This window comes from Cyanistes caeruleus, chromosome 18, assembly GCF_971803275.1.
Source record: "Cyanistes caeruleus chromosome 18, bCyaCae1.hap1.1, whole genome shotgun sequence".
In the NCBI taxonomy this organism is placed as follows: Eukaryota; Metazoa; Chordata; class Aves; order Passeriformes; family Paridae; genus Cyanistes; species Cyanistes caeruleus.
In genome coordinates, this window is record NC_141718.1 from 2689300 (window position 1) to 2716180 (window position 26881).

Genomic DNA, 26881 nt, shown 5'->3' on the forward strand with positions numbered 1-26881 from the left:
GCTTTATACAATAAGATTCCGGTTTAAGTGAACCATCTGAATTACTTGGTTTTAAAACTTCTTTTGTTTTTTAATCTTTTGATCCTATGAGAGGCAGTAATCAAGGTGTTTGTACAACAATGAGTATTTCCCTTTTCTCAGAGTTCTTGCACGGTGCCATGAACAGTTCTGCCATGGCATGGGCTTCTGCCATTCCAAGTATTTGCTGAATCACAAGGAAAAGTCACGCTCTCCCTGGTTTTTCAAGATTGAAAGGAAGACATGGAGGTGCACTCCATGTAGGTGAGTAGCAATAATGTAAGACTGAACAGCTTTTCTTACTCATGGAGATGACTCCATTTTCAGGCATTGTTTGGGACTAAAGGCACATGACTACCACTTTTCTTAGACGTGTGACACTTTGTGATATGACACAAGCTGAAGTTTCTGAGTTTCTGGTGGAGGATTTCCTCCAAACTCAGAGGTAATTATTAGTAATTCTGTGAAGTAGCACACTTCAGTTTTCAGACACTGATAAAATTCTTATATGCTGTCAAACAAGCTCCTCTATTGGATATGAGGTATATTAAATAGAATTTCCAAAATTCTATTCAATATGAAATTCTTTTGAGGTGATTCTTTTTCTCTCTGTCATGAAATAAAACAAAATGAGGGATTAAAATCAAATGCTCTTTTTGGTTTACCAGTTAAAGTCTTCCAATCTGAACCCTCAGAAATCTGTGTAACCCACAATCCACATGGGTTTTGTTTTTTAAAAGGCAATATTTTTGTGGTAAGATTAGTGGGTACAATTACAGAGTGTCTGTCACCTTCCCTTACCTTTCTAAGGTTTTCACAAATGCTTCCTAACATGGGCTATTCAGGAGAAAAAAAAATCTGCTGGACTGCCTTCATTCTCTATTAATGTGACTCTAACCAAACCTGAACATGTTTTTCTTTAGTGGAATAAATGTTATATTGATCTCCTATGCCTCCATTTCCTCACCTCATTTCTACCACTTAATACAATCTATCTAGGTATTTCACAGAAATGACAGGTTTTCAAAGGGGTTTAAGCTTCCAAATTACCTGTGGTAGGTTTTGGTCTCTCACAGAACAGAAATTCTTACAGTTTATCTGTCAGAATTCAGTATTTCCAATATAAGACATCTGCTTCTTTCTGCTTTTTTATGCATAGATTTATTATATGTCGATGCTGTTGCATGTGAACTCAAATTATCCTGACCTACAATTCTTGTTCTATTTCAAGGTTTTGGGTTTCTAAAAGATTGTTTAACTCCTGGGTGGTTTTCTCCCCCCAGTTCTGTTAGAAAAAGAAAACCTCCCCTGAGTCATATCTTAAAAATACTGTTAAGCTCTTAAAGCTGCTTCTGCTCCCATGTCACAAAGCATTATTGAAAATATATTCATTTTTACCACCTACAATTTCTCAGATGGAGAACTTAAAGAATTCTTTTCTAGTCCCATATTGAAACACTACCAGCAGCATTCTTGTTCTTAGAAGTGGGCTACAATGATTTTCCTTCTCTCTGCAGCTTAGGCTTTTTGTCAGAACAGTTCTAGTGATCTTATAATTTGATATTAATAACATTAACAAACATTATTATTATTATTAACAACAATAATAGTAGTTGTGCTGATACTGTGTTTACTGTTTGTTGATTAATTATTTGCATTTTCAGCTTCTAACCAAGGGTCTTGAACATTTTATAAACCTTAAAAAATGAAAATTATGTTATAAAATATCCCTGAGAGAACAGGGATTGTCATCCCCATTTCACAAAAATGGGAGCTGAGGTTCAAAGTCACAGTCACACAGTCTATGGCAGAACTAGAAATAGAAATGGTCTCCTGGCTCCCAGTCCTCTTTCTTCTGTCACCCTAAATAGTTTCTAGTGTGGTTTTGTAAGACATTTACCACATGATTTTCAAAAATCATGTCCTATTTGTTAAGGAAAAGTAAAAAATAATTTAAAAAATAAAAAAAAAAGTGATAAAAAGAGACTGTCATTTTTGGATGAGGTTGCTGAAACGATTTTAGCCATTTTATGGGCAATGCCATCCAAGTTTCATGAGTTAATCCTGACCATAAGTACACCTAAAATAGATATCTTTGCCTCCAGCTAATCAACAGGCTTACTGCCTAAATAATTTATGTATAACCAACTAGTGGAAACTGGATCTTCTGTGATTTCCCTAGACACATATTCCACATGTATCATGTATATCCTTGCCTATTTCTGATATTCATTTGAAATTCAGTTGGGACATTTCAGAACACTTTTGTGCTCCAGCTGTATAGCTCTAAGAAAAAGTCAGCTGGAAACATAATACAGGATCTTTGAACTGGGCAAAATAAGGTTTGGAACCCAAGTGTGTAGTAGATGAAGATTTGGACTTTTTTCTTAACCAACAATGGATTAGAATTTTAAGAAATACAGTTCTAATTCTAACACTGGCTAGTGTGGGAAAGTGCTTTGTTTCTCTGCCCTACTAAAGGCATTTAGTGACAAAATTCATTTAATATAGTGATAAATAAATATAAATTTATAGAGATAAATATGAGATATCAGAGGATGATTAAATAAAATTAAAAACTAAATACTCTCATTTTTTTCCTGGAAATGGAAAGAACATACAGCACCAGATATGTTTGTATAATGTTGCCTTCAAAGGAGTCGTGAAAGAAGCTTGGATTGAAAGAGAAAGCAAAAGCATTATCAGACATTGTCCTGCCATATTCTGACTGCAAATTCAAAAACCTATAGCTGAAATGGAGAGTACAGTACAATCTGTCTATCTGGGGTTCATAGCTTCTATCCAGAATTCCTAACTGGAAAGTATATTCTGTTCTTTGTGGATGGCAATTGCTTAAAGACAACTCTTGCTCCCATCTGCTCTGTGTGCCAGGAATGCTGTGGACTGTTTACTGTTCTTGTTGAGACTTGCTGCAAAATCAGGACCACGTTGTAGCTTCAGTCATCCATGCAGGAGTGGGAGGAGGAGCACCAGGTACTCCAGGAATAATTTAGGTGTGGCAGCCAGAAATTTTGCAGCACTGAAAGAACACAAGGAGCATTCTTGCTACTCCGCTACTGGCTGGTGCTGCCTTCACCTGGGGAGTTTGTGGCAGCACTGAAGTGGAACAACACTTGTGGAGCTCTTTGTACCTGCGCAAAGGGAGAGGGAAGCACTGTTGTTCCAAATCACATCGTTTTACATGCACCTCTGCTTCCCCAGTCCAAAAATGCCCTTTCCTTCTCACAGTGAGCAATGTCACCGTGTTCCTGTGGCCTGGTATTACCTGGGAGAGAGTTAATTTTCCTGCCAGTATCTGCTGTAGAGTGGTGTGAGTGAGGGGCTGTGTGGTGTTTAGCTGCTTGCCGGGTTAAACCACCTCCTATTCCTGTCTTTGCATATTCCATCTCTGCACACTTGAAATTCCTTCAGGCCTGGGCCTCAGGGCAGTGTGTTGAGTTCATGTACCGTTCCCAAATGGGAGCTTGATTACCTTGCAGATACAAGAGTCTGCTCATTTCAAATGCCACAGGAAAAAAAGCTAAGAAGAAAGGCGAACGAAAAATCTCATTGAGAATGGTAAAGACATGAATTGTTTCTGGCCTCTGTTCATGCAGCACCTGTTAATGACAACTGTGGGAAGGGATGAGTGGATTTGCTAATTCATATTTGCTGGGCAGAATTCCCTGGTGCTCTGCAAAGCTGGGAGATCTCCACTGATTAAACTGACCTTTAAAGGCAAGCACCACTTTGAAAAAAAATGTCCAATCACCAAGCTGTGGGAATCCGGCAGGTATTCCTTCAAAGCCTGGAGATGCTCATCTTCCATGAGAAAACTTGGAGCATTCAGTATTCTGACATGCTGAGGCAATTTTGGGGTGTTTTTGTGCTACCTGTTAAGGCCTCAAAATACTGGAATTGGGGGCAATTTATAGCCATTTTATGCTGGAAGTGGTGTGCTGCAGCCATGAACAAATTCTGTTGCTTTTATGTTTCTTTCTGTACACAGATTTTGGCTGATGGGAAAAAGATGTCTTTTCCATGGGCATGGTTTGTATGCAGCTCATCTCAACTCTTACTAAATGTGATGTCCAATTTTTTTTTAATCAAACCCCTAATCTCCTATCCACTAACAAGTTTTGCTTGAAAAACTGTGGTTGCCACTGGAAACCATGACTTGCCAGTTAATCCTTTTGTTTGATCCTGGCTGACACAAGACTGGGTTTTGTTACTTTTTCTGTACATTTTGATTCCTTCTGAATCATCCAAACAAGAGGCCTGAAAGCCATTATACACCAAAGCAGTACCAGTAGTTTATTTTTTTACTGTTTTGGCTCAAAGAAGCATCAGTTCAATTATTCTGATTAGGAAAGAAGCTCAGTTAAACTCATTCTCACTTCAATTCAATGAGAGGACGTTCTCTTTCTCCTGAGTGCAATGAAATAAAAAGCAGAAATTGAAGGGTGTTTTGGGTTAGGGTTTTTTTGAGGAAGAGAATGTAAAAATCTCAGGCTATAAATTCACCATGACAGTGAAAATATGTGTCAGATTTTGGGATGGGTTGGCTTTGTGTCAGTCACACTCCGTACGCTGGACCATGTGTTGGCTTCATGAACCTTTTTTACTTTATGCTGCCATAATGTTTATATGTCTGTCCTCTCACAAGCTGAATAAATGTCATGTAGAACATTCTGTCCCATCTGTCACAAGTGCTATTGTGTGTCTGGATCCATATTGCATTATGGATCATTACTGATGAGAGATCCCAGGTATTTTATACAAAATGTGTATTAAGGAGGATTTATAGAGAAAGTACTGATATGAAAACAGACCTCTTTTGGAAATAGCTGCATTAAAGCAGTCTGTTCAAACATATTTAGGAAGATCATTTTCTTATTTCAGAGATGTTTGGGAGAGGTTTGACATTTTTATTAGTAATTCTTTATTCTTTGAGGTGTAAACCAGCTATTGTGGCTTTCACATGACTAACTATGCAAAGATCTGAGAGAAAATTTCCAAATAAATACTTCCAGAAAATTCTAGAAAAAGCTGTTGCAGATGTAGAAATGCCTCAGGGTCAGCTCCTCACAGACCAAAATGTAAGATGCAAGATAGGCAAGACAGGAATCTCCCTTTTCTGAAGGCGTAGAGTTTCCACATTTAGCTCTGGAGTTTCATGGCCTTCCACCTGCCACTGGGCAGAATGGTGACCATTTGTTGGCTAGCAGGGCAGTGTCATTTCAAAAAGAAATTCCACTTGAAATGGAGAAAGTGATCATTTTTGTGAGGCATAGATTCAGTTACTTACATGACAGCTGCTTGCAGAAGTAAGCCAAGCACTTAAGAGAATGATTTTAAAGAGTCAGAAATTCTCAACAAACCACTCAACCTTCTTTTAGCTGGATTCACACAGAAACAACAAATAATTAATTGAGGCCAAAATACAGGCCGTGCTGAGCTTGCATTAGCTGGAAGGTTTGGAAATAATTAAGAACAAAACTGTTAATACTCCATTTAAATAGCTGCTGCCTATCTGTCCAGTCTGAAAGCCCAATCTGTTGTGTTCAATCAGCTTTCAGCTGCTACTTGCCAGCAGCCTAATTCCCCAGTCTTGTCTCTGTGCTGTGCTTGTGCATTCCACTACCTGCTAAGTTAAACCCTGCTGTCCTGGTGCTGCGTGGAGATTTCCAGTGCTATTCCAACCATCCACACTGGGTCAGAATATATCCCAAACCTGGGGCTCTGGGTATCCACACCAGCACGCCTGGTTCCAGTGGAGCACCACATGGGGGAAAAGGGGAGCAGCAGCTGTGTGGTTTAGCTCCCAGGATTAGGGCTGTGCTCATTCATACCATTCTCTGGGCATTTATACAGTTTGGACAAGCTGTTGACCTGCAATATTTCCACCTTTTATTTTAAGTGATCTACTGCAGAGTGAGTTGCTCCTCCAAACTGCTGCTAACCACGGCCACACTGCAGGTTGATAACATTATCTCAGTTTTCCTACATCTCTTTGCACTTGTGTTTCACATTCAATACTTTGGCTGATCGTTTATATTGCAAGAGGATTAAAAGGAAATTAATAATTGTACTTGTTATTGTTTAGCTTGTGCAAGGTTCTGTGCAAATTGAGAGTGAGGCTACAGGAGAGTCTCTGCTTAGACCTGACAGTTCTAAAGCTGTGTGGGGAGTGTGGAAATACAGTGCAGTGAAAGTTGTTTGCAGCTGAAAAGGCATTTTAAGCCTCAAACCTGTACCACCAGTTCTTTGCTGAGAAACGTGTATGAAAAATGACAAAGTTCATTGCACAGGCATTTGGAAGGAACTGAAGAGCAATCCATTGACCTTTGCAGATTAAGTAATGCATATTGTCATAAGGAAGTGCTATTTGAGCACCAAACAGCAAATGTTATCACACACACTTATCCTTCATTAACCCTTCACTGGAGGCAGTCAGGATTTCCTGATCCAAACTTGTTCCTGGCATCTGGGATGTTTTCAGTGAGCACATCAGTTCTCTGAGCCTGTCAGAGGATGCTTCGTGCTCTGCCTGCCTTTTTTGTTCCTGAAAGCGTCCTCAGGCAGCAAAGAGGGAACAGGGCCATGGGATGGGTGTGCAGGTGAATACTGAAGACTCTGTGCTCAGCTCCTGGGTCCAACAGAGGCCTCAGTTTTCACTGAATTAAATGGGACTCAAATGTTTGCATAATACACAGAGAAACTTCCACTTGAAGGCAGCAGCAAAGAGCAGTTTTGCTGCTTTTGCAGAACATTTATATTACAGAAAGAGGACATGAATGGAAATGAACCATGTGTATAATTCGGAGTTTGAGTGCAATAAAAGTTAAATATGTTCTTTTCTTCTTTTATAATTTGTTAGCTCATTTATTTAATTTATGGGAAAAAAATTATAGAAAACTTTTTTTTTCCTTCTGGAGGATGAAATACTCTGTTCAAGTACAAATTAATATGTCACATTCTTTCATGATTTTCAAGAAGATGAATTAGTGTGTCTCTCCTTCAGCCTTTCTTACACTTTTCCCATTAATTCTACAGGAAGATTATTTTCAGATTTGTTGTGTTGCTTTTTCTTTATGTGGCTTGTTGCACACTGAAATAAATTTGCCACACTCTTGCTAACACTGTTTTTTAAAACTACTTTTATTTAGAAATTCTTATGACATTACAGTCTCAAAAATTAAATCAGTGAAAAAGAAGAAAAATTCTATTCATCAGTCTTAGCACTTGAACTTATAATTGTATGTCAGATGTGAAAAAAAAATTGGAGCTCTCCAGAGCCCCTGGACAAGAGAAGTCACTTTACCAGGACATTGAGATAATTTATCTGGGTGACTCAGAAAAAATGCTAGATAAGACTGAAATTTGGAGAGGCTGAGCACGTCCAGTCTCAGCCTTTGGATTATCAAGAATAAATCCAGCAACTGGCATGTGAATATGTTAATGTTGTAGATTCTAGCATGGAAACAGGAAACTGTATTTATGAGGCAAAAATATATCAGAGATTAATTCAGTTCTATATATAATATATACATTTTACAGATACAAAATCTTTGCCAAAATATGCATAATTTGCAAGTACACTGAAGTTAGAAAATGCCAGAATAAAGGTTGCCTTTCCATGCATATGCCCTGAAGGAATCTTTAATTACAAGATTCCTGGCTTCTTTTTCTAACACTAAAATTTTCTAATTTCACTGCGTGCTTGATATTGAAGTCCTAATATTTTCTCTTTTAAATAAAGACTTAGGGATGCATTTCCCCAGGTTTAAAAGAAAAACAATAACACTGTAAACCAGCAATATTTCATCCTTCTTCCACCATCAGACTGTAACCTCTCTGTGTCATCCTAGGAGCCTCCTGAGCAGATTTACCCAACCCTGGTGTGATGCTGGAGCCTGAGCAATGATTCCATGTGTCTTCTGTCATGTGACACACAGCTACAGGTGTCAGCAAGAGGACTGGAAGGTAAGACAGCATCTGAGCAGAGTTTTAAATTAGTTACTTATTATTGCTGTCATCCTTTTTATTGTAGTCCTTATTGTGCAACCGTTACCAGCCTTGCTTGGAGCAGCCACGTGAATTTCCCATCTGCACGGTCACTTCTACCCATGCAAATAAATGTTAAAAAAAAAAAATTAAAAAAATCTGATTTGCTCACATTTTAAATCACTTTGCACTCAGTTTCTGCAGCTGTGAGGGGCAGCACATAGTGCTACAGCCTGCAAATCCAGGGCCACGTGCTGAGGAGGGTTCCACTTGAAGCTGATTTTTTCCCTCGTGGCTGTTAAGTCAGAGTAGTCACACTGACAGCACAGAAGTTGATAATGATTTATCACACATCCAGTGCACTGAATCGTTATGCCTTGTCTGCCTCTTTCTGCTGTGGATTGAAAAGCTTTGATCAATAGTGGCAGCATGCAAAGCCTCATAAAATTTGTTAATTTCCTGGAATCTCTTTCTATGCTTTGGTATTTTGTATGTATAACCAAGGGGGAAATATTTTAAATCTCTATGCACTACAGAAAAGCCCCAAAACTATTCATACCTCTGCTGCACTGAAAAGGCTGTGCATTCCCAAATTCCAAACTGTCATACAAGAGGAAGGTTGGAGACTCAGGAGCCTGACTCCAATGAGAGAGCTCAGAAGTAGAAAAACATTCTACCCATGAAAACCCAGCCAGGATGTGAGAGGGTTAAGTACTTATTTTATATTGCTTTTTTAGTTGATTCATTTGAACCAGGACTATGCACCTGGTACTGAAACTGCAAACTGAAAGTTCTCTGTGAGATCTGGAAACAGCAACAGGCTTGCTTCCATAAATAATACTGAAAGTTAAACAGTGATTTCACAAGGTCCAGGACGTAGTATAAATAAGAAAGCAGAAATATCCAGGAAATCCTTAGTTAACAAATGTTTTGTTTTAAACATTATATGCTTTTCTTGATCTCTGAAAATCATCTTCACAGTAGACACTAAACTGAGAGAAGTAAAAAGAAAAATTTTCTCCGACTTGAACAGGATATTTTGCTCACGCTGAAAGAAGGGTTTGTTCTGAAGCTTTTCAGTGTTAATCCAAAAGCTTACAGACCTGGTGAAAAGTGAAAAAGCAGTGGAATACTCTATTAATGACACCAAGCTTGTGTCAAAAAGTCTCAGATGCCATGTGCTGACATCAAATATCACAGCATTCAGCAACTGCAGGAGATTGGATTAGTGCAATGCTTGGAATTGAACCATCCCTAAGGGTTTTTAGGCATGCTGGGCCAAATTCAGCCAGGAGGTAACTGCATGGGTTTGGCTGGATTTATACCAAGAGAAATTTGGTCTTTTTTGTTGTGGCCAAAATGTAATGCTCAGCTTAAAAATGGGCAGGTGTACAAAAGTTGTGACTCCTATTTTTAAAGAAATTATTTGAAATCTCAGCCAGTTATTTCAGGTAAGCACAGGTACTACTTCAGATCAGCAATTCTGCTGCTTTCATTTTTGGCTTCTAGACCAAACTGGTGTGCTGAAAAGTGAAAAGGAGGGAAATGGGAGAAGTTTCGGGAAAATTTTCCCACTAACACCACTTGCTGTTTCTGTGTCCCCATTGTCCTCAGGCCACCCCATTCTAGATTCAGGACCTGTTTCAGTCACAAGTGTTCCTGTTCTGTCTAAAGCATCATCTCTGTCTGGTATTTATTACATAGTCCAGTGGACTGAACGACCTGTGAGCGGGACAGGTGCCAGAGGAAAACAAGCACAGGCTGGGGGCAGCCAAAAATCTGCTGACATTGAGTCATTGAGAAGTTCTGAGGGGTTTTGTCCTGGTTTGGTTTGTTTATGCTTTTTTCTGTCTATGTGGTTTTTGAAAACCACAAACTCTACTCTGGAAAATACATATTTTGGCTTTGTACAGGTTTTTAAATTCTGTTCAGCCCACTCAGCAGTGTATTAACTTCTGCCATATGATTTGTTTTTTCTCTTATGGTCTCCATGGGAAAAAAAGGTGTTGGAACTGTAGTTCTTGTTGTGAGATGTTTAGGTTTCTTATTTCTATGTCTGTGTGTAAATGAAGGAAAGGGAAAAGTAGCCATGAGCTCCTGGGCAAGTTCAGGAAACCCGGTGCTTGTATAGAGCTGATGTGAAGTGTGGCAGTGGGCAACCACTCTGTATCAAAGGGAAGGATTTTCCTTATCCTGTCTCAGAGCAGTGGGGAGGCATTTCAGCAACCATCACAATAATTTCTGTATCTCAGGAGGCTCAGAGTTGCTGTAGCAACCTTTTGCTAGATAGGAATTTGGCTGGTGAAGCCTCACAGGAATCTGCTCCCACTCTTGCCTAACCTCTCACATCACCGGTCTCAGCTGCCAGGGAGAAACCCCAGCTGTGACTCACATAGGGTGAGGGACCCCTTTCCACAGGTTCCTCACAGAACTTTCCCCTAATTCCTGCTTTTTGACAATTTTCCATGGAGAAGAGCTTTGCTGTGTGTACAGAGTTCTCTGCCTGAACCTGAATTGTAAAAGTGGTCATAGTAAATTTTGTGCACACAAACAAGCCTTTATTCATGCACTTGCAGATGCAGACAGTGAAGATGCAAAAGCAGGGAGTGCAGATAGGTGTGGGAAGTTTCACTTAGAGGCAGCAGGAGTTGTGGTGACACAAAAGAAGTATTATAAAGTCACCGAGGGGATCAGGCAGATGGCAACAGACTTGAGTAGGAAGGAATAGAGACAAGGTCCCCAAAGCCTGTTACTTAGATTTGGATAAAAAATGAAGTGTGAAGTTGGTCAGAGCATGAGGGGATGCATCACTGCTAAACCAGTTCCTTCAAAAGTGTGAAGTAGTCTCTGGAGTAATGAAAGACAGTTTTTTGGCCTTCCAGACTGCTGTATGGTTGAGAATAATATTTGGAAGGTTTTATTTATAGATAATTTTGCCCAGAGGTTATAGAGAAAAGACAGTTCATGTTCTGGACTCTTGCCTCTTTTTTCTAATTCTACAGCTTACTGGCATTGTCAAACCACGGGCCTGGGTGCTGCCTTCTATCGTAAATATTGGAGAAGGACATGGCATGACTGTTGATTCCCTTTTATAAATTGTTTAATGATTATTACTTCTGAATCAGGACACGTAGGGCTGGTTCCTTTTCTTGTTTCCTGTTCCTACTCCCAAATCTGCTTCTCTAAGTCATTATTAGTCTGCGTAGACAAAAATGTCAGTCAGTCATGGAGCAGGTACCAAAATCAGGGTTAAGTTGAATTAATGTGCTGAGCTGGAGAACTCAGTGGCTGAGGAACAAAACCCACACTCTTTTTTGCCAGCTGTGGTGCAGGGCTGCTGCCTCTGAGGAGCTGAAAGCTGGGGAACTTCAGCAAGGCTGGAGTCCAGCAAGGATCACCAAAGGGAGCTGTGGAGAACTCCTGGCTCTTGCTATACCAGAGATGCACCAGCTTAACAAAAAACCCCTGAGTCTGTGAGGTTAAACCAGGTTGAATCCCTAGTGCTAATGCAAGATTTAACTCGTCCAGATACTATTTTAAGTTGTAGAGGCACTCACTAAACACAACCAACTGTAAAAAATACAGTTAAAAGAATGTTTGATTTGTGTATCTGATGATTCTCACTGGTTTAAAACCCAGGTAAAGCAGGGCAAATCCCAGAAAAAGAATCCCTGGTTTGTTTGGGATTTTTTTTTTTTAACCAAGTACCTTCCAGTGTGAAGCACTTTTTAATTATGCAGAGAAGGAGGAGATCCATCCTGGCAGGTTTCTGGGGCTGCAGGGAGCTGTTGGGCCTCAGACAGAAAATGGGCCCATGTATGGTTATAGTCAGAACGTGTCGCTGAGTGGCAGCGAGGAAGACGAGTGGGCTTTGGAGAGCTGACTGATCTCCGTGCTCTAGCAGAGGAATCAAAACTGAATATGGACTGTGCCCTAGTTAGACTTATTCTAACTACCCAAAACTGTGTGTGTCACTTCATGCAATTTGGGCTGCAGCCTGGGCTCTGTTTTGGGGGTGTTGTGTGTATGTTTTTTACTGTATATTTTTAAAAGAGCACCCAGTTCTGAGGAATCTATTCCCAGCTAAAGCACACAAGCACAAGAAAGGTCAGAGAGAGGCATCTCTAGCTTTGGTAAATAAACAAATCTCTTCTCTGTGGCTGGGATGTTGTATTAATAGCAGTAGATTTGGTTTCGCATTGTGGAGCTCCTCCTGTTTCATTGCTGCTGAAGATAAGAGAACACAAAATGTTCTGTCACCCTCCCTATGAGAAAACAAGCCAACAGGCAGAGACTATTATATTTAAAGATATTACTGAGGCAAAGACTCAGAGCACACAAACACCCAGGTTTATATTCAGTAACTACTGGATACCATCACTGGCACACCAGTAACTCAGCCTTAGTTAATGCCTCACATGAAAGAGTTTGCAAGACAAAGTCACTGCATGAGAAATAAACTAAAAATAAGGGTTGAGCCTTAAGCAGATGGAAGGGTTGAGCCTTAATTTTTCCCTTTTGCATTTTTCTTTGCGATTCAGTTGCAGCAAAAAATTTAACAGGTCTTTCTGCTTCTTAACCTGTGCAGTCACCAGGCTGCTGCAGTCAGGTTTACCTCAACCTGGAGTTGTTCCTTCATCACAGGATAACAGGATTGAAGAAGTTTTTTCTAAGCAGTTCCTCAAAGGAAGAATTCTTGTGAAATTGTAAAACCTCCTAACTTGGCAGCAAACACGTGTAAAATAAATTAACAGAGCTGTACCCTAGAGCTTCCCTACACAAGTTCTTTGGAAATAATTAATGCTAAAGTTTCACATGTAGAATATTTTACTTGGAAATATTCACCTCCTGGAATATTAGTGGAAGGCAGACTTAGACTAGTGGGTAAGAAGCATGATGGGAAGAAATTAAGAATTTATCCTTAACTAGTTGACATATATGACACAAACCATTGCTTCTCTAACACTGGTCACTGTTACATGAGTTAATCCACGCTCAGGGTGTATTTCTTGTCCTTAGTGACACCGTTGCTCCAGTTGGGCACCAGTCCAAGAAGGTGACAGTTTTCTCCCCTGCAAATAAGCATCTTCTGTTGGAGAGCAGATTGCTCAAGATAAGTAAAAATAAACATGAACCAAATCAGATAATTCTCCTCTCAACAGTAATTTTCCTTGTCCTTGAAATGTCCTCAGCTACAGGTTTATTTGTTTCCCTGATGCTCAGGTAGAGAGTCTGTTCAGAGGGGAGTTATTCTGTATGCAGGAGGTGTTTTGGAAAACTGCACCTCTACATAGGATTCATAAACAAACCAAATGACTCAACAGAAAGAAGTTACATGCAGTGAGATTTTTTCCTGTAGGGGTATTTTTAGAGCAAGAAAATAAAAATATTGGCAGAAGATAGACACTGAAATCACCAAAATTGTTCTCTCTCTCTAGTCTGACCAGTCTGGAATTTAATTTATGTGTTTGTTGTGGCCCTCTGGTAGCAGTCCACCTTTCAGTGTCGTGGCAAAAACAATCCCAGCTGAGGTTAAGATGCTGCTTACATGTGTTTGTAAGTGAATATCACTTCCCATCTGCTGCACTCATTGCATTTTACACAAAAAAGGGATTAATTATTTCTTCTAGATCAGCACATATGCAAATTCCTCTAAAAAATTCAAAAGAAATTCTGGGCAGAGACAATGGACTTCTTTGACAGCTACTGATGAGTCTTTAAGATGATTATAAATGTTCAGAGAAAGTAACAATTTTTGTAGTTAGGAATTAAAAAAAGGTAATTGTTCCATATTGTAGCTTCCTTACCATTTGAGAACAACTCCAAATTTAATTCTGCCATCACAGGAATTTTTGGCTGAGTTACATGTGAGAAAAGATTTCCATTTTGAGCATGAAATTTCTTTTAACTGTGATTTCTGATACAACATATGCCATAGAAATGAGGAAAAAATCCCTGCACTTTGTATGAGGGCCTCCTGATCCTTGGGAAGGATTCTGTGTGCCCCGGTGTGTTAGTGCTTGAAAGGATTTAATCCAGATGGTTTTGGAAAGGAATGAGTTTTATTTGTACCTGATAGCAGTAAGATTTTCTTTTTCAGATTTAAGAGTTATAAGGGCTGTGCTGTGAATAAGGGATTCTATATAAAATTGAAATCTTTGCATGCAACATTTTTCATTTAATTACATCATAAGCTGCTAAAATTGAAATATTTATTTTTGTTTTAAGTTATATCATTGAGGAATTTTAAAGCCACATGTAACCACTACATTTATGTAATGACCACTGGAAAAATAGTGCTAGAAACAGAGAGTATCAATTTGAATTATCCCAAGAATATCATGTTCTTGAAAGGTAACAGATGTTAAACACCCAATAAATGAGAATAATAGGGAAATTAATTATTTTATAACTTCAGTATTGATCCAGTTTTTTGGCTTTCTAAAAATGAATTTGTGTACAAGATGTACACAGCTGAACTTTTGGGTAGTGATTTTGGCAGACTGAACATGATATTAAGAACTTCAATCTGTATGAACAGCATCTGAATTCCCCTTCAAGGTGTAATAAAAGGCAGCAAGCAGCCCCCAATTACATAAGCAATAACATAATTGCTGTTCTGCTTGGCAAGGTCATCATCTGGTTCCTGATTATATGTTAATGGCAACAAATTAAGATACTTCAAGACAATGAATGTCCAACAACGTTATTTTAATATTTCACATGCCTGAAAAATTTCCCTTTTCTTTCAAGAATGGATTGTGTTCCCTGAAATGCAGCTGGAGAATGAGGGCAGCTGAGGCCACCCCAGACCTCAGGAGATTGATAGTGTTGGCAGCTGAGGATCTAATTATGGATTATTTGGGTCGGACTCTTTTATCCCAGGTAGGTGTGACTTGATTGACTCAAAAGAGGTTAGTTCATTCAGTGCACAGGGGTTATACTTGGAGCAGGAGTGAATTATTCCCCTAGAAATTATCATCCTATTAATCTTAAGGAGAGTCTTAACGTTTCCTGTAAGCAGACATCTTGATTTTATATGACATTTTTATGCATATCTTAATGATGTTGCACAAACTGCTGGCAGTGAGGTATGTTGTTATTGCATTTGCATTAGTTACGTGTGTTTTTAATAAAGCTCAGGATGAAAGCATTTACTCAGAAAAATACTGTTAGGAAGGTTTCCTTTGCAACTTCTCTCTCTTAATTTTGCAAAGGCAGAGCCCAAACCAGACTGGCACAGTCTGCAATCCTTAAACTGACCATAAACAAGACACATGGTAAGGTAGGGTTTATTACATATTTTAAATTTTCATTGCTTAAGAGATTGAAAAATATTGTCTACTTGAATTACATAATAACCCACAACTGGATTGCAGTATTTTGGTGTTTTCCACAGTTTCTTGTGTGAGCATTCTCCCTGTTCTTTTATTTCACCTCATATTACCTATCAATACACAGAACATGTACAGCGTGTCTGGGAGTTATTGTGGCATTAAATAAAAGTCACAAAGTCAGCGTAAATGATGGGGTGCACTAATTAGGGCAGTCTGATTTCCCTTTGTTTGTTCCAAAATCCCGTGGAGGAACTCAGGAGGGATCTGTCCAAGACATTACATCAGGAAAGAGGCTCAGTCTGATTTATCCCATCGTGTAGGCGACACATTGCCAGAACTATATGTTCCACTTAAACAGATGCATACGTTCTCAGAGGGGAGGACAATGAGTTGATGCAGGAAAAAGCATTCCCTGGAAAATCAAAAGCCCAGGTGATCATTCTGTATCTTGGTATTTCATTTTCTGAGACTTACACGAAGGAGAGGAGCACAACCCTGCTGCCAGAGTAACCAGAAGTTATGAGTATTAATTTCCTGCCTTCCAGCACTGATTGCCTGGTAGGCATTTCTTAAGTGATAAAATTCTGTCTTGTTTTCTGCTGTTTAACTTTGTGATCACTCAACATCCATTAGGGGAGCAGGTTTTGATGAAGGGAAGATTTCACCTTGGCTTGGGAGCTTTTTAATAAAACAGTTGTTACTTTTCTAATTTGTCTTCATATTGTCCCTGAAGTACAGTGAGGACAACAGGGACTGCAGAGAGAGGTGCAGCTCTGCAAAAGTTGTTTTCTTTGAGGGAGAGGGTAATTTAGGAAGCTCCAGCCCTTTGTCCTCCTTGTCCCTTGCTCCCAGCTCCTCACCTGCAGCTCTCCACCCCTCTTATTTTTTATGTGGCCATAAACTGAACTGAGTTAATAATCATCTTTCACCAAGAGATTGTGATAAGCCTGACCGTGCAGTCCCACAGAGTTCTGCCAGCACCACTTAAAAAAACATTGTCACCATAATTCCAGGCTGGTTTAGACTGAGGTACCACAGAGCAGGACAGTCCCACCTCTTCTCTTGGGTTTTCCTGACTATTCCATAGAATGTGTTGGTATGTGCCAAGGAAAAACTTCAGCTGAGAGCAGAATTCTCAATGCCATTTTACTGGAGGGATTCTTGTTTTGAGGAAGCTTTGGCTGAAGTTCCACACAGTCTATGCAGCACCCTGCAATTTAAGAAGCTCCATCCAATTTTTATTTTGGCTTCCTTTTAGATTCCAGGTGCGAATTATTGCTGAGTTTAATCTCCTGGAAACCCACATCCTCCTTGCATTCAGGGAGCAACCACAGCACGTGCAGTAAGAGGGCAGGCTTAACCCATGCTCACTTAATGTGTTCTTTCCCTCCAGCCAATAATCACCCCCAACTTAATTAGCTAATGTTGTATTTGGGGATTCAATATTTATGCACCAGGGAAGCCACAACATTGCAAACCTCTCTGTTTGTTGAATGCCCTTTTATAAAAACGGGATGTACCCATAAGGATTGTTTCAAACAAAGATAAATTGCATTAGCACTGTGTGTTTGCAGGTGAAATTGGCTCTGATGCAGCTGCTGTATCAAAGAAATTTCCTTTATTATGAAACTCCAGTATTCATGTCTTTCCTTGTGGGATATAATACTGGAAACACTGCTGAGCCTGTGATGAGGAGTTCATCTGATTCTAAATTAACTACTTAGTAACAGATGTACATCTTGTTACACATCTTGTACAACATCTCCATTAAAGCATTTTGAATTGGTTTTAATTTTTTGTATTGACTAAAGAACCTGGGTTTGGTATTTTTTTTTCCCCAGATAAGTCTAAGTTTTCTCTTGAAAATTTAAACTTTGTATTATAAAATTGTGGGGTTTTTTTAAACATGACTTCTCTTTTTTCATAAAATGATATGAATATTAAATTATCTTTTTTTTCTCTTGACAATGAATTTCTCATGGGGAAAATGTTTTTATTCCCCTGTGGTATATGCTTGTATCAACAAAAGTTTTTGTTTAAGGCCAAATTTATCAGACTAAGAGCTTTCACCATTGACTGGGTTATTCATTAACTGAGGTTACCCTGGAGTTGTTCTCATATGAAAAAACAAGATTTAGTGCTCAGGAACAAATCTGCTGCTCTTCTATTTGAGGGCTAGTCCAGCCAATTCCAGCACACTGAGGAGCAGGCAGACAAGCAGAAACAGCAGCTTTGTCCAGAGCTGGCTGGGGCAATAAACCAGAAACCCAAACTCTCCCAATCCCTTACCATGCTCCAAGCCAGCCAGTTTTTCTCTGGCAACTCTTTCACATTCATGCATCTTTACAATTTTTTAAGACAACATTGAACAATGTTCAAATAATATAATACAATATTAAAAATAGCTTCATTTCCTCTAATTTCCTCTAAGAAAAAATAGAATTCCCAATTATTTCAGTGCCAGGTTATATAATTAACGTTTCATCTACAGGACAAAGTAGACACTTGTTGAAAACTGAAATGTACAAAGAACAAGCCCACAAATTCCAGGTTGTATTCTGGTTTTTAAGTGAGGCCCAACCTTGTGTGCACACATGCACACAGGGCTTCTCCTGATCTTCTCTGGCATTACAAAAAAATCTCAGGGTAGGAGAAAAATCTCACATTTCATTTTGTTGACTCCATTAGCTCCATGAAGGAGTTGTGATGCTTTTTAAGTTTGAAATTCCTTGTTGCAATATAATTAAAAGCTCCTTCAGGAATTTACTTTATATCTGTCTGTATCATATTTGTTTATTTGTATCTGTTCTGACCTTTCCATTACACTTTTCAATGAATTCTCACATCTCAAATGTCCAGAGATTTCACTCCTGAATTGCTTCTCAGGCAGTGGCAGGGTCAGCTGAGGATACTCCAAGCGAGGACACTGAGTCGTGTGCTGGGAAATTCGGTGACGTTTGAGATGTCATTCCTTTGTGTTCCAACAATCCAAACCTCGGGCTGGGATGGGGGCTTGGGGGCCTGAACAACAATATTCAGGATCAGAACCAGGAGGTTTCACAGGGACATCAGGTTGGGAATCCTGGGCATGCCCTGAGATCACAGCCCAGAGACAGGACTGGATTCTTATTTTTGCTTCTGTTCCCTTCCAGAGTGATGTTTGTTCATCCAGAAAGTAACATTAATGCAGCAACTTGTTGATCTGGCTACATGGCCAACAGAATTTACTGGGAGTATTTGGCAATTATTTTGTGATTCTGTGATGGGAGTTGCTGCACCAAATAGTTCATTTTAACCAGATTTGTGGATGTGCCAATGTAGTCACATGAATTCACAGGATCAGAGTCTCTTCTCTTAAGCTGTCCACAAATACTTTACATGACAATGCCATAAAATCAGGGAACTGGATATTCTGGAGTTAGAACTTGAGCCATCAGTCACAGTCAGAGTGTAACAGAGCTATAAAAGTGTGCATTGACACAGTGTGATCAAATTAATATAAACAATATACTCCCAAGCATATGCCACTTATCCCAGATAGATCCCACTGGCATGTCTAGATTTAGTTTCCATGTTATTCCTTGGATTTGATCATTAGGTAACACTGGACAACATTGATATTGAAGGGAGCAAATCTTGTACAGGATAAATGACAAGAACATTTACTCTGTCAGCTCTCCTTTTATTTCCAGCAGTGAAACTGCATTATCATGGCCACAAACTAATCCCATTTTGTCCCTGAGTGCAGGAGGTCTGTAGCAGAGTGATACAAATGAATTAAAATGTATCGATTGTATAGAAAATTAAGTGCAAACTATTTAACACATCCTTAGTGATTAGATGCAATAAAACCTTGCAGAGACGATTGCACAGCTGGCAAACCCAACTCTGGAGAGAACAATTGGGGGAGAGAGGACCTTGGCTTTTCACCTGGGAGCCTGACAAAAGCCCTTTGTGCTGGAGGGGACAGGTGTCAGCCCCATCCCAGCCCCCATTTAGATTTTACATCAAGTCTCTGTGAGCTCTGCCTTGAAATCCCATTATTCTAAGCAAAGACAAAGGCAAACACCTTTTATTGGCACTGGTTCTAGAGGAGCAAAGGTGTTACATAAAGGGCTGCTGAGATTCTGGATTACACAATATTTTTAAGGGGCATGTGATACATGAGAGACTATTTATATGTACATTTGAAAGTAACTGTTGATTACCTGAACTAATTCTTATCCTGAACAGATCAACACTGTCAAGAAGGTACAGAAAAACAATTCTGCCCTAGCTTAAAATTAAACTGTCTTGTTTGTGGGTACACTAAAGGATTAAAGAGTATAATTTTACTCTCTTAGACCAAATGAATTCCTAAATTGGAAAAGCAGCTCTGTCCAAGGTCGCCTCTGTTGTTTCCAAAAATATCTTGAAACAAACGCAAGAGGGGCACTTTGTTGGGTGTTATCTAGACATATATAGTTTCAATCAAATTCTTCAGCAAGTGTCAGAATAAAAGTCAAACATTTGTCTGACACTGCCAAGTTACTGGCAGTGACCTATTTTCAAAGGTTGAAAATAAATTTGACAAAATAACAAAATTATACAACATATAACAAAATAACAAAATTAAGAATGATGGGATGTTTTCTTTAAAGAAAAAAGCTATGTTAATTTGGGATTGAATTGTAAACACCTTTTAGACATCTCATTAAAGGGTTGTCTAATTCTTTCCACAACACTGGGTGAAGTGATACAAGGTGGTGTTCATGACCCCAGGAAAATATTTATAGTGCTTTTTCCAGTATATGAGTTCCCTCTTTCCCTCTCTTTGTGTTTTATGATCAACTTCAATTAAACCAAGAGACAGAAAAGAACCTTCATGGTAGGAGATTTTACAGTGGTGCATTTCCCATACAAATCTTGAAGTGCAGAGTAGTAAATAAAAACCACAAAGGGAGCAATAACACAACAGCAAGAGCCCACAGTGAGTGAGCCACGCTCCACCTCGCTGTCAGAGCCTGGCTGGGAGCCGTGGGAGATGTTTTCTGGAGGAGAATTAATGGCAGGATGATGCTGGCACTGCCCAATTTCCCTCACTGCCCCAGGAACATGAACTGGCTCCCTTGCTGAGCCCACGTGAAGGGAGAACGAAGGAGAGAATCCCTTAGGGCCAGGAGATGTAAAATAAATGTAAAATATTCGTGGAACAGGTTGTCTGTGGGTGACTTTCAGTGCTCTGATAGTTCTGTTTGCTTTTTAACGCGCTATAAAAACACGGCAGGCTCTAAGCATGGAATGAAGGAGATGGGGACAGTGTTTTATAAATACTTTATAAAACCTCCAAGGTTTTAATGCTGCAGTCCACAGAAAGCTGCTTTAGGGCACTGCATCATTTAAATAGCAGTTGATAAGCAAAATGTACCATTTTAATATGATTTTAATTTTAAATGTTTCCATTTTTAGAATCCCAAATTAATCAGCCCTTTTTGCTCTTGGTAATTCTTCACTAATGGCTCTAAAATTTCTATAACTGCAAAGAAGTGCCTAAACCCTGGTTTACTCACCAGAAAATGCTGTAGTAGTGTAAACCAAGTAAACTGCTGAATTATTCATTCTTTATAACCTTAGAGTTTTAACTGATGTTTTAAAAAGAGTAATCCAGTTTCAAAACACCAAACATTAACCCCCCAAAATTTTTAATTGCAGAGAATCTTAATGATTTTTAGTTCATTTTAAGTATAAATTAAATTATAAGTTTTAAAATATATAAAGAATTTGGGAGATTGGTTCCTTCATTATTTTCCTTATTTGGTCATTATTTGTATGTGATGTAAATCTTTATGGTTTTGTTGTTGTTGCTCCCAAAGAGCAAAGCATATGTCCTATTCCATTCCAGGAAAAATAAGTAGGGAGAGAGAAAGGAATTTATCTTTGATAGCTGGTAAGATCTCATTTCCCATATTCCTGTCAACTGCATTTTTCCTGGTATTAGCAAAAAGTGCAGGATTTGGCTTTATCCTATTTCAAGAGCAGACTTAATTAAGTGCTTATTGTATAAATGAGTGGGTTTAGAACTTGAGCAGATGCAATAAAATTTAGAAGCTTAAAAATGACATCTTATTGTGTATCAAGAAACTGAACTGAAGCAGGAAAATAGACATTGGCTTGAGTAGATCCATTTGCAGGAAAAGGATTCCAGCTCCTGGCTTTCAACAAATGCTGGATGTGTGAATCCTAATTAGCAAAAATGGAGTTTTTCGTTACTATGTGGAAAGGAAGTGCAAAAAAAAGGCAAAAATACACTTTTAAATAATAAACAGAAATAATGCCTTTAAATACAAAGTAAAGAATGCAGTTTTAATCAAAAAGATAAACACTAAATATTTCAGCACTGGATTTGTGCAACAGCCTCTCATAAATGTCTACTAGAAATCAAACCACTTTGCTCAAGACTTGTTATTTCGATTGTTTGTGCTGAGAAAATCTTCCACAAACATTTAAGTTTTGTTATAAATTAGAACATGTCCAATGGAACATTGATTTGTGTTGGCTGAAAGTCATTATTTTAGATAATTACTGTTATTTTTATTTTCAGTGTGCTATAAATCTGATGATGGGCTCTTTAATTCCTGCTTGTTCTGTCAGGATGAAGAACAGAGCTAAATGCAGCAGACCTTGTTTTGGCAAAACTCCCACTGAAGCCAGGCAGGGCTTTGTGAAAGTAAGGTTTGTCTCCCAGTTCCTGCTGATTATTTGGGACATGTTTGCCCCCTCTCCAAGCCCCCAGAACTGCTCATCCAGGGTGACACCACCACGGGAATCAGGGAAATCGGTGGCAGGCAAGTGTGGAAAATGCCCTTTTCACCCACTGCCCGTGGAATAACACAGATTGTACGTCGGGAGTTTGGAGACTGTGAAAGTGCTGCTGCAGACAGGCACTGAGAATTCAGAGAGCCCGCTTTAGATTCACGTTGAGAATTCAAAGAACTCTTTAAATGAGCTGGAAATAGGTCAGATTCTGATTGTTTTTAAACAACTCCCCACGTGGGTGTTGCCAGACAGGTGGGACCTTGTGATAAAGTTGTTGATTCGTGTAATATTTCCTTACCGGAACGCTGGCACAGCCATGAGAATGTCAGTCCGCAGCTGAAGGGTTAACGGCGTTCCCTCGGCAGGAACCTCCTGCCAGCACTGATAACACCGGGCACAGGGATTTGCTTTAGATGAGCTCTGAGCAAACACAGGGCCAGAGAGAGAAGCCAGAGCTGCCCTTGTCCCAGGCAGGGTGATGGAGAAGTGTCCCTCGCCCTTGTCCCCAGGGGACACTTGCAGGTGACAACTCCAGTCCCTTCAGTCAGTCACCATCTGCCTCCAGGCTGGTCAAGCACTGCCAGCAAAGGGATTCAGGCACTGGGCTGGCCCAAAGGACTCTGCATCGATGGCTCTCTGGGGACAGTCACCAGAGAGAGAGCACCCAGCTGCCTCTGACCCAGACACCACACACTGATCCAAGGTGCAGCTCCTGAAGCAGCAAGCACTGGAGAACAGATCCCACATTGATTCCATAGGTGATCCATTATCATGGACACCTCTGCTGCAGCGTGCTCTGTAACTGAGAGCAGCATCACACTGTAGGGAAGTCTTGCCAAGAAAGTTCTGGAAACTGGGACATTTAAATACAATAGCAATACCCTTCATGACTGTGGGCACCTAGATGCATGTGACATCCTCAGTAGTAATCTCCATGAGAGTAAAGAGGTGAAAATAAGCAATCCTAGATTTGGGTAGCGAACATAACATCCATTTTAGTTATTATAAGTCAAATGGAAGTAAGATGGTACATCTAAAATAAACCAAATTATCTGATACCCCAATGGTAAATGGCTGTTCCCATAAAACAGTGGATGTTCATGCTTTCTCATGCCTGTTTCTGATGCCTGGAACTGTTTCATCTCTCGGGTCCATGTGGATCTTGCTGTAGCTCCAAGGACAGCTGAAATCAACAGCACTAAATCCCCCAAAGCTGCAGAATATTACAGTAATTTTATAGCTGGGATGGCTCCTCATTCAGTTCTGGATAGGGATAAGAAGCCTTTGGAAACATAGTGAGCTGCTGCTCATGTGACTGCTCAGATCAGTGTTCCAGCTGGGACAAATTTGATAAGTGCTGCTGCCCCAAGTTTACCTAAATTCTCTATTTATTTACACTTTCCCAATAGAAATGCAAATATTTTGCGATATGGGATGTTAAATCTTATTAACCAGCCAGGCTATTAGTAATAACAAAGTAAAAAACTGAGAAGTTAGCTTTTTATTGCAAGATAGGAAGATAAAACTGTGAAATTTGAAGATTTTTGAATGCTCCCATCAAATCCTGAACTAGGTAGAAAAGCCAGTGAACAGAATCCATTAAAGCTGCATTTATTAAATGTCCACTTGTATAAAAAGCTAAAAATAGTGTTTGAGTTTTTCCAATTTTCCTTTGATAACAGTTATTATGATTTTCTGCTTCATCTCAGAAAGTCATTTTGCTGCTGCTGCTGCAGTGTATAATCTGTGTGCCCTTTCTTGGTGCAGCACAAATGACAGAGCACTAATCAGATCAGAACAACAATCACGTCATCTTTGAGTAACTAGCAATAAACTGTTTTTATAAGGAAGAAAGATGAACTATTTTTAGGGTAACTGAACAGAAAACCAGAAAATGATTGTACTCAGTCTTACCCCGCATCATTGCTGTGAATTTCCAAGGCATTGCTTTTTCCTGGGCAGCAGGGTAATCCCTGTCATACATCTTAGTGTAAATGGTCCAGTCAAATAGGATTTCTAAGGTTTGGTTTAAAATTTTGACTTCAAGTCTATGAAATCTCCTTTCTCCCTGCCCTGTCTAGTGACTCTGAACCACAGGCTGATTCCTAAGTAACCTAAATGTCCATTTTTGGTGATTATCCCACGTCTCACATCTCCTTGTCTGTGTTATTTTACTATTGCTGTCAAGCCTTCAGCAAACGCCTCCGTTGGAAGTCCAGGAATGGGACTGTCGTGGCTTTTCCAGCTCTGCAGCCCTGTGCAGGTGCTGTGTGGGAATGATGGCACAGGGCAGGAGACACAGAGCACCCAGGTGTCTCTGGAGATGGCTGTGCCCACCCCACACAGCCTGGCCTTTCCTGAGCTTCTCCCTGCCAGAGATTCCTTCCCTGCCTCACTAAATCCTGCAGCAATCAGCTCAGGTGGTGGCACAGCTCTACCTGTGCCTGTGCCTTCCTTCCACCCTGTGCCAGGGGCACCCTGCTCTTCTCCCTGGCCTGGCAAGGGTCAGTGTGCAGCTGTTGGGAAAAACCTCCAGCTATTTGGCAGCGTGGGAGGGCTGGCAGGAGGATGTCCTGGGATCTGGGGATCTGAGACTCACTCCTAACACTGTGAGCCCTTTGGAAGCTTCTCAAATAAATGTCATTAAAGAACCTATTTTTCCTGTGGCCCAGCCACCAACAATTTCCTTCTTTCACCTAAAAAATGTAAAAAAGAAGAATACCATACAGTCAAAATGTAGTTTTGCCAGCTTTTATTTTAGTCCTGTTAACAAATATATTTAATGCAAAGACAAACCAGGAACTCTATAATTACCATACTGTCTGGATATAGAAACCAGCAGATCTCATAGTTAGGTATCAAAGAAAGCAAAATTACTTTTTTTATATCGTGAAAAAAGACATTCTACTTCAGGCAGGAAAAACTATAAAAAACCCCACCAACCTATCTAGGAATCCAGTAAGCCAAAGGAGAACAGCAGGAGTTCTGGTCCCACAGAATTCTCTCTGTGCTGTTGATCTGTGACAGGGCCCAGGAGCTGCTCAACAGGAATGGTGACATGTGAGGGACACTCAGTCCTCACCTCCATCCCTGTGCCCCTGGCTCAGCCCTGGGGCACCTCGGAGGGCTGGGACAGCTGCACTCCAGGCCAGATGCAAGAACCTCTGGGCCATATCTACACCCATGGATAACCTTCAGCCCTGGGATGACCCTCTTTGGGTGTGTAATCCCTTTGGAATTGCACCGTGCAGACAAAACAGCTCAAAACTCCTCCCTGGGGAAAGCTTCAGCTGAGCTCCCTGTGCATTTTCACACCGGCAACTCAGAAAATATAAAGGAGGTAAATGTGCAAGAAAAAAACTTCTGTAAAAAACAGCAACAGCAAAAGATAAAGGAAAAAGCTCTGAATCCAAGTGATTGTTCTCCAGGCAATCAGCTGAGCCTGACTGTGCAAGGAAAGAATGACCAGGAGCGTTGGGGCCAGGCCGACAGCGGCCCCGCTCCTTCTGCCACACTGGCTGGGTAAGGACAATAGGGACAACAGGGCCAAGCCAGGAGGGCCACAATTATACAAGATCAAGTCACAGGCCCTGCAAAAATGTAACCTTATCGATAGAGAATGAGAGGCAGAGCAATTATGGGAGTTTTCTGTGACCCTGCAGAAGGATTTGTTTCCCTTTGATCTCCCTACAGATGCCTGCCATTCCCGGCCTCATAAAACATGGATTTACAAGCAGGTTCATCCCAGTGCAGCCCTCCCAACAGCTTCCAACCATGGCACATTGTCACTGAAACAGTGGAGCAAAAGCTTCCAGAGGGGGTCTTTGCTCTCTCTGTTTATGCACCAAAACCAAACCATGTATAAAAATTGCAGAACTGATGAAAGCAACAGTATTTAACAAGAGTCCTCCTACTTCATGTGGGTATCAGGAGGAAGAATTCATAACACAAGCCTATCTTTACCTCCTTCCTGAATGATCTGACCAATGGCTGCTTGATTTTGTTGTTTCAGAAAACAATCTCTCTTACATTCCATTAATTGCTCAAAGTCCTGCCACATTTTCATTTGCTTCATATTCAGTCCATGACTTTCCCGTACAACTTTCTGTTTCTCTCGTAGTTTCTGTTAAAAATACAAAAATACCAGATTTCTACACCACAGAAGTTGCTCACATAAGCAGCTTGGAATGACAGAGATTTTTGTATGCTATGGAAATAATTGTTTTGTTCACACTGACAGCACTCCCTGCAAGTGCTAAAGGCATTAACACCTGGGACTTGGATCTTTGTATGGATTGACAACTATTTCCATGGTTTTTAACTGTTTAAATATTAGTCTTATCAATTTGAGAACTTATGCTAAAAATCTGACATCATTTCCATGCAGAGCTCTTGCAGTACCAAGGTGCAACCGGCAATGGATTCATATCATGATACTTTCACATGAAATCAATGTCTGACAATTAAACTCCCTCCTGATTATTAACAGAGGCAGCCCAGACCTGTAAAAATCACTCAGACTGACTAAGAAAAGGAAATTAATAAAAGCTGTTTGGTGTGACTTGCTAAGCCCAGCCTCGTCCCTGCTGATCTGAGCTTCAGACAAGATTAAAACTGGACAACTGCTTTTGTCTGACACCGCTGATCCCCTGGCCTTTAGCAGCAGTGATAAGGGTGACAGGCTCAGAATTTATTGTCTTCAACAGGTTGCTTTATATACAACA

The 26881-nt window shown here is 40.0% G+C and overlaps 1 protein-coding gene and 1 long non-coding RNA gene across 6 annotated transcripts in view; one reads left to right on the top strand and one right to left on the bottom strand.

The window, feature by feature from the left end:
* The window catches only part of LOC111936384 (uncharacterized), a 37712-nt gene that overhangs the window by 5079 nt on the left and 5752 nt on the right, over positions 1–26881 (top strand). The window contains exons 2-6 of one of the 5 annotated variants that reach the window (XR_015277633.1): positions 142–282; positions 7890–8004; positions 14779–14910; positions 15247–15310; positions 21993–22068. This is a non-coding gene — a long non-coding RNA (uncharacterized LOC111936384). Of the gene's footprint in view, positions 1–141; positions 283–7889; positions 8005–14778; positions 14911–15242; positions 15311–21992; positions 23803–26881 lie in introns of those variants that run through there. The other 4 variants (XR_015277632.1, XR_002868125.2, XR_015277629.1 and 1 more) reach the window with 4 other exon arrangements.
* Positions 24893–26881, bottom strand: part of IFT81 (intraflagellar transport 81) — a 37072-nt gene continuing 35083 nt past the window's right edge. Inside the window, exon 18 of the mRNA XM_023937268.2 lies at positions 24893–26280. Within this exon, the coding sequence (XP_023793036.1) occupies positions 26098–26280 (183 nt within the window). The 3' untranslated portion in view covers positions 24893–26097. The remainder of the gene's footprint in view (positions 26281–26881) is intronic.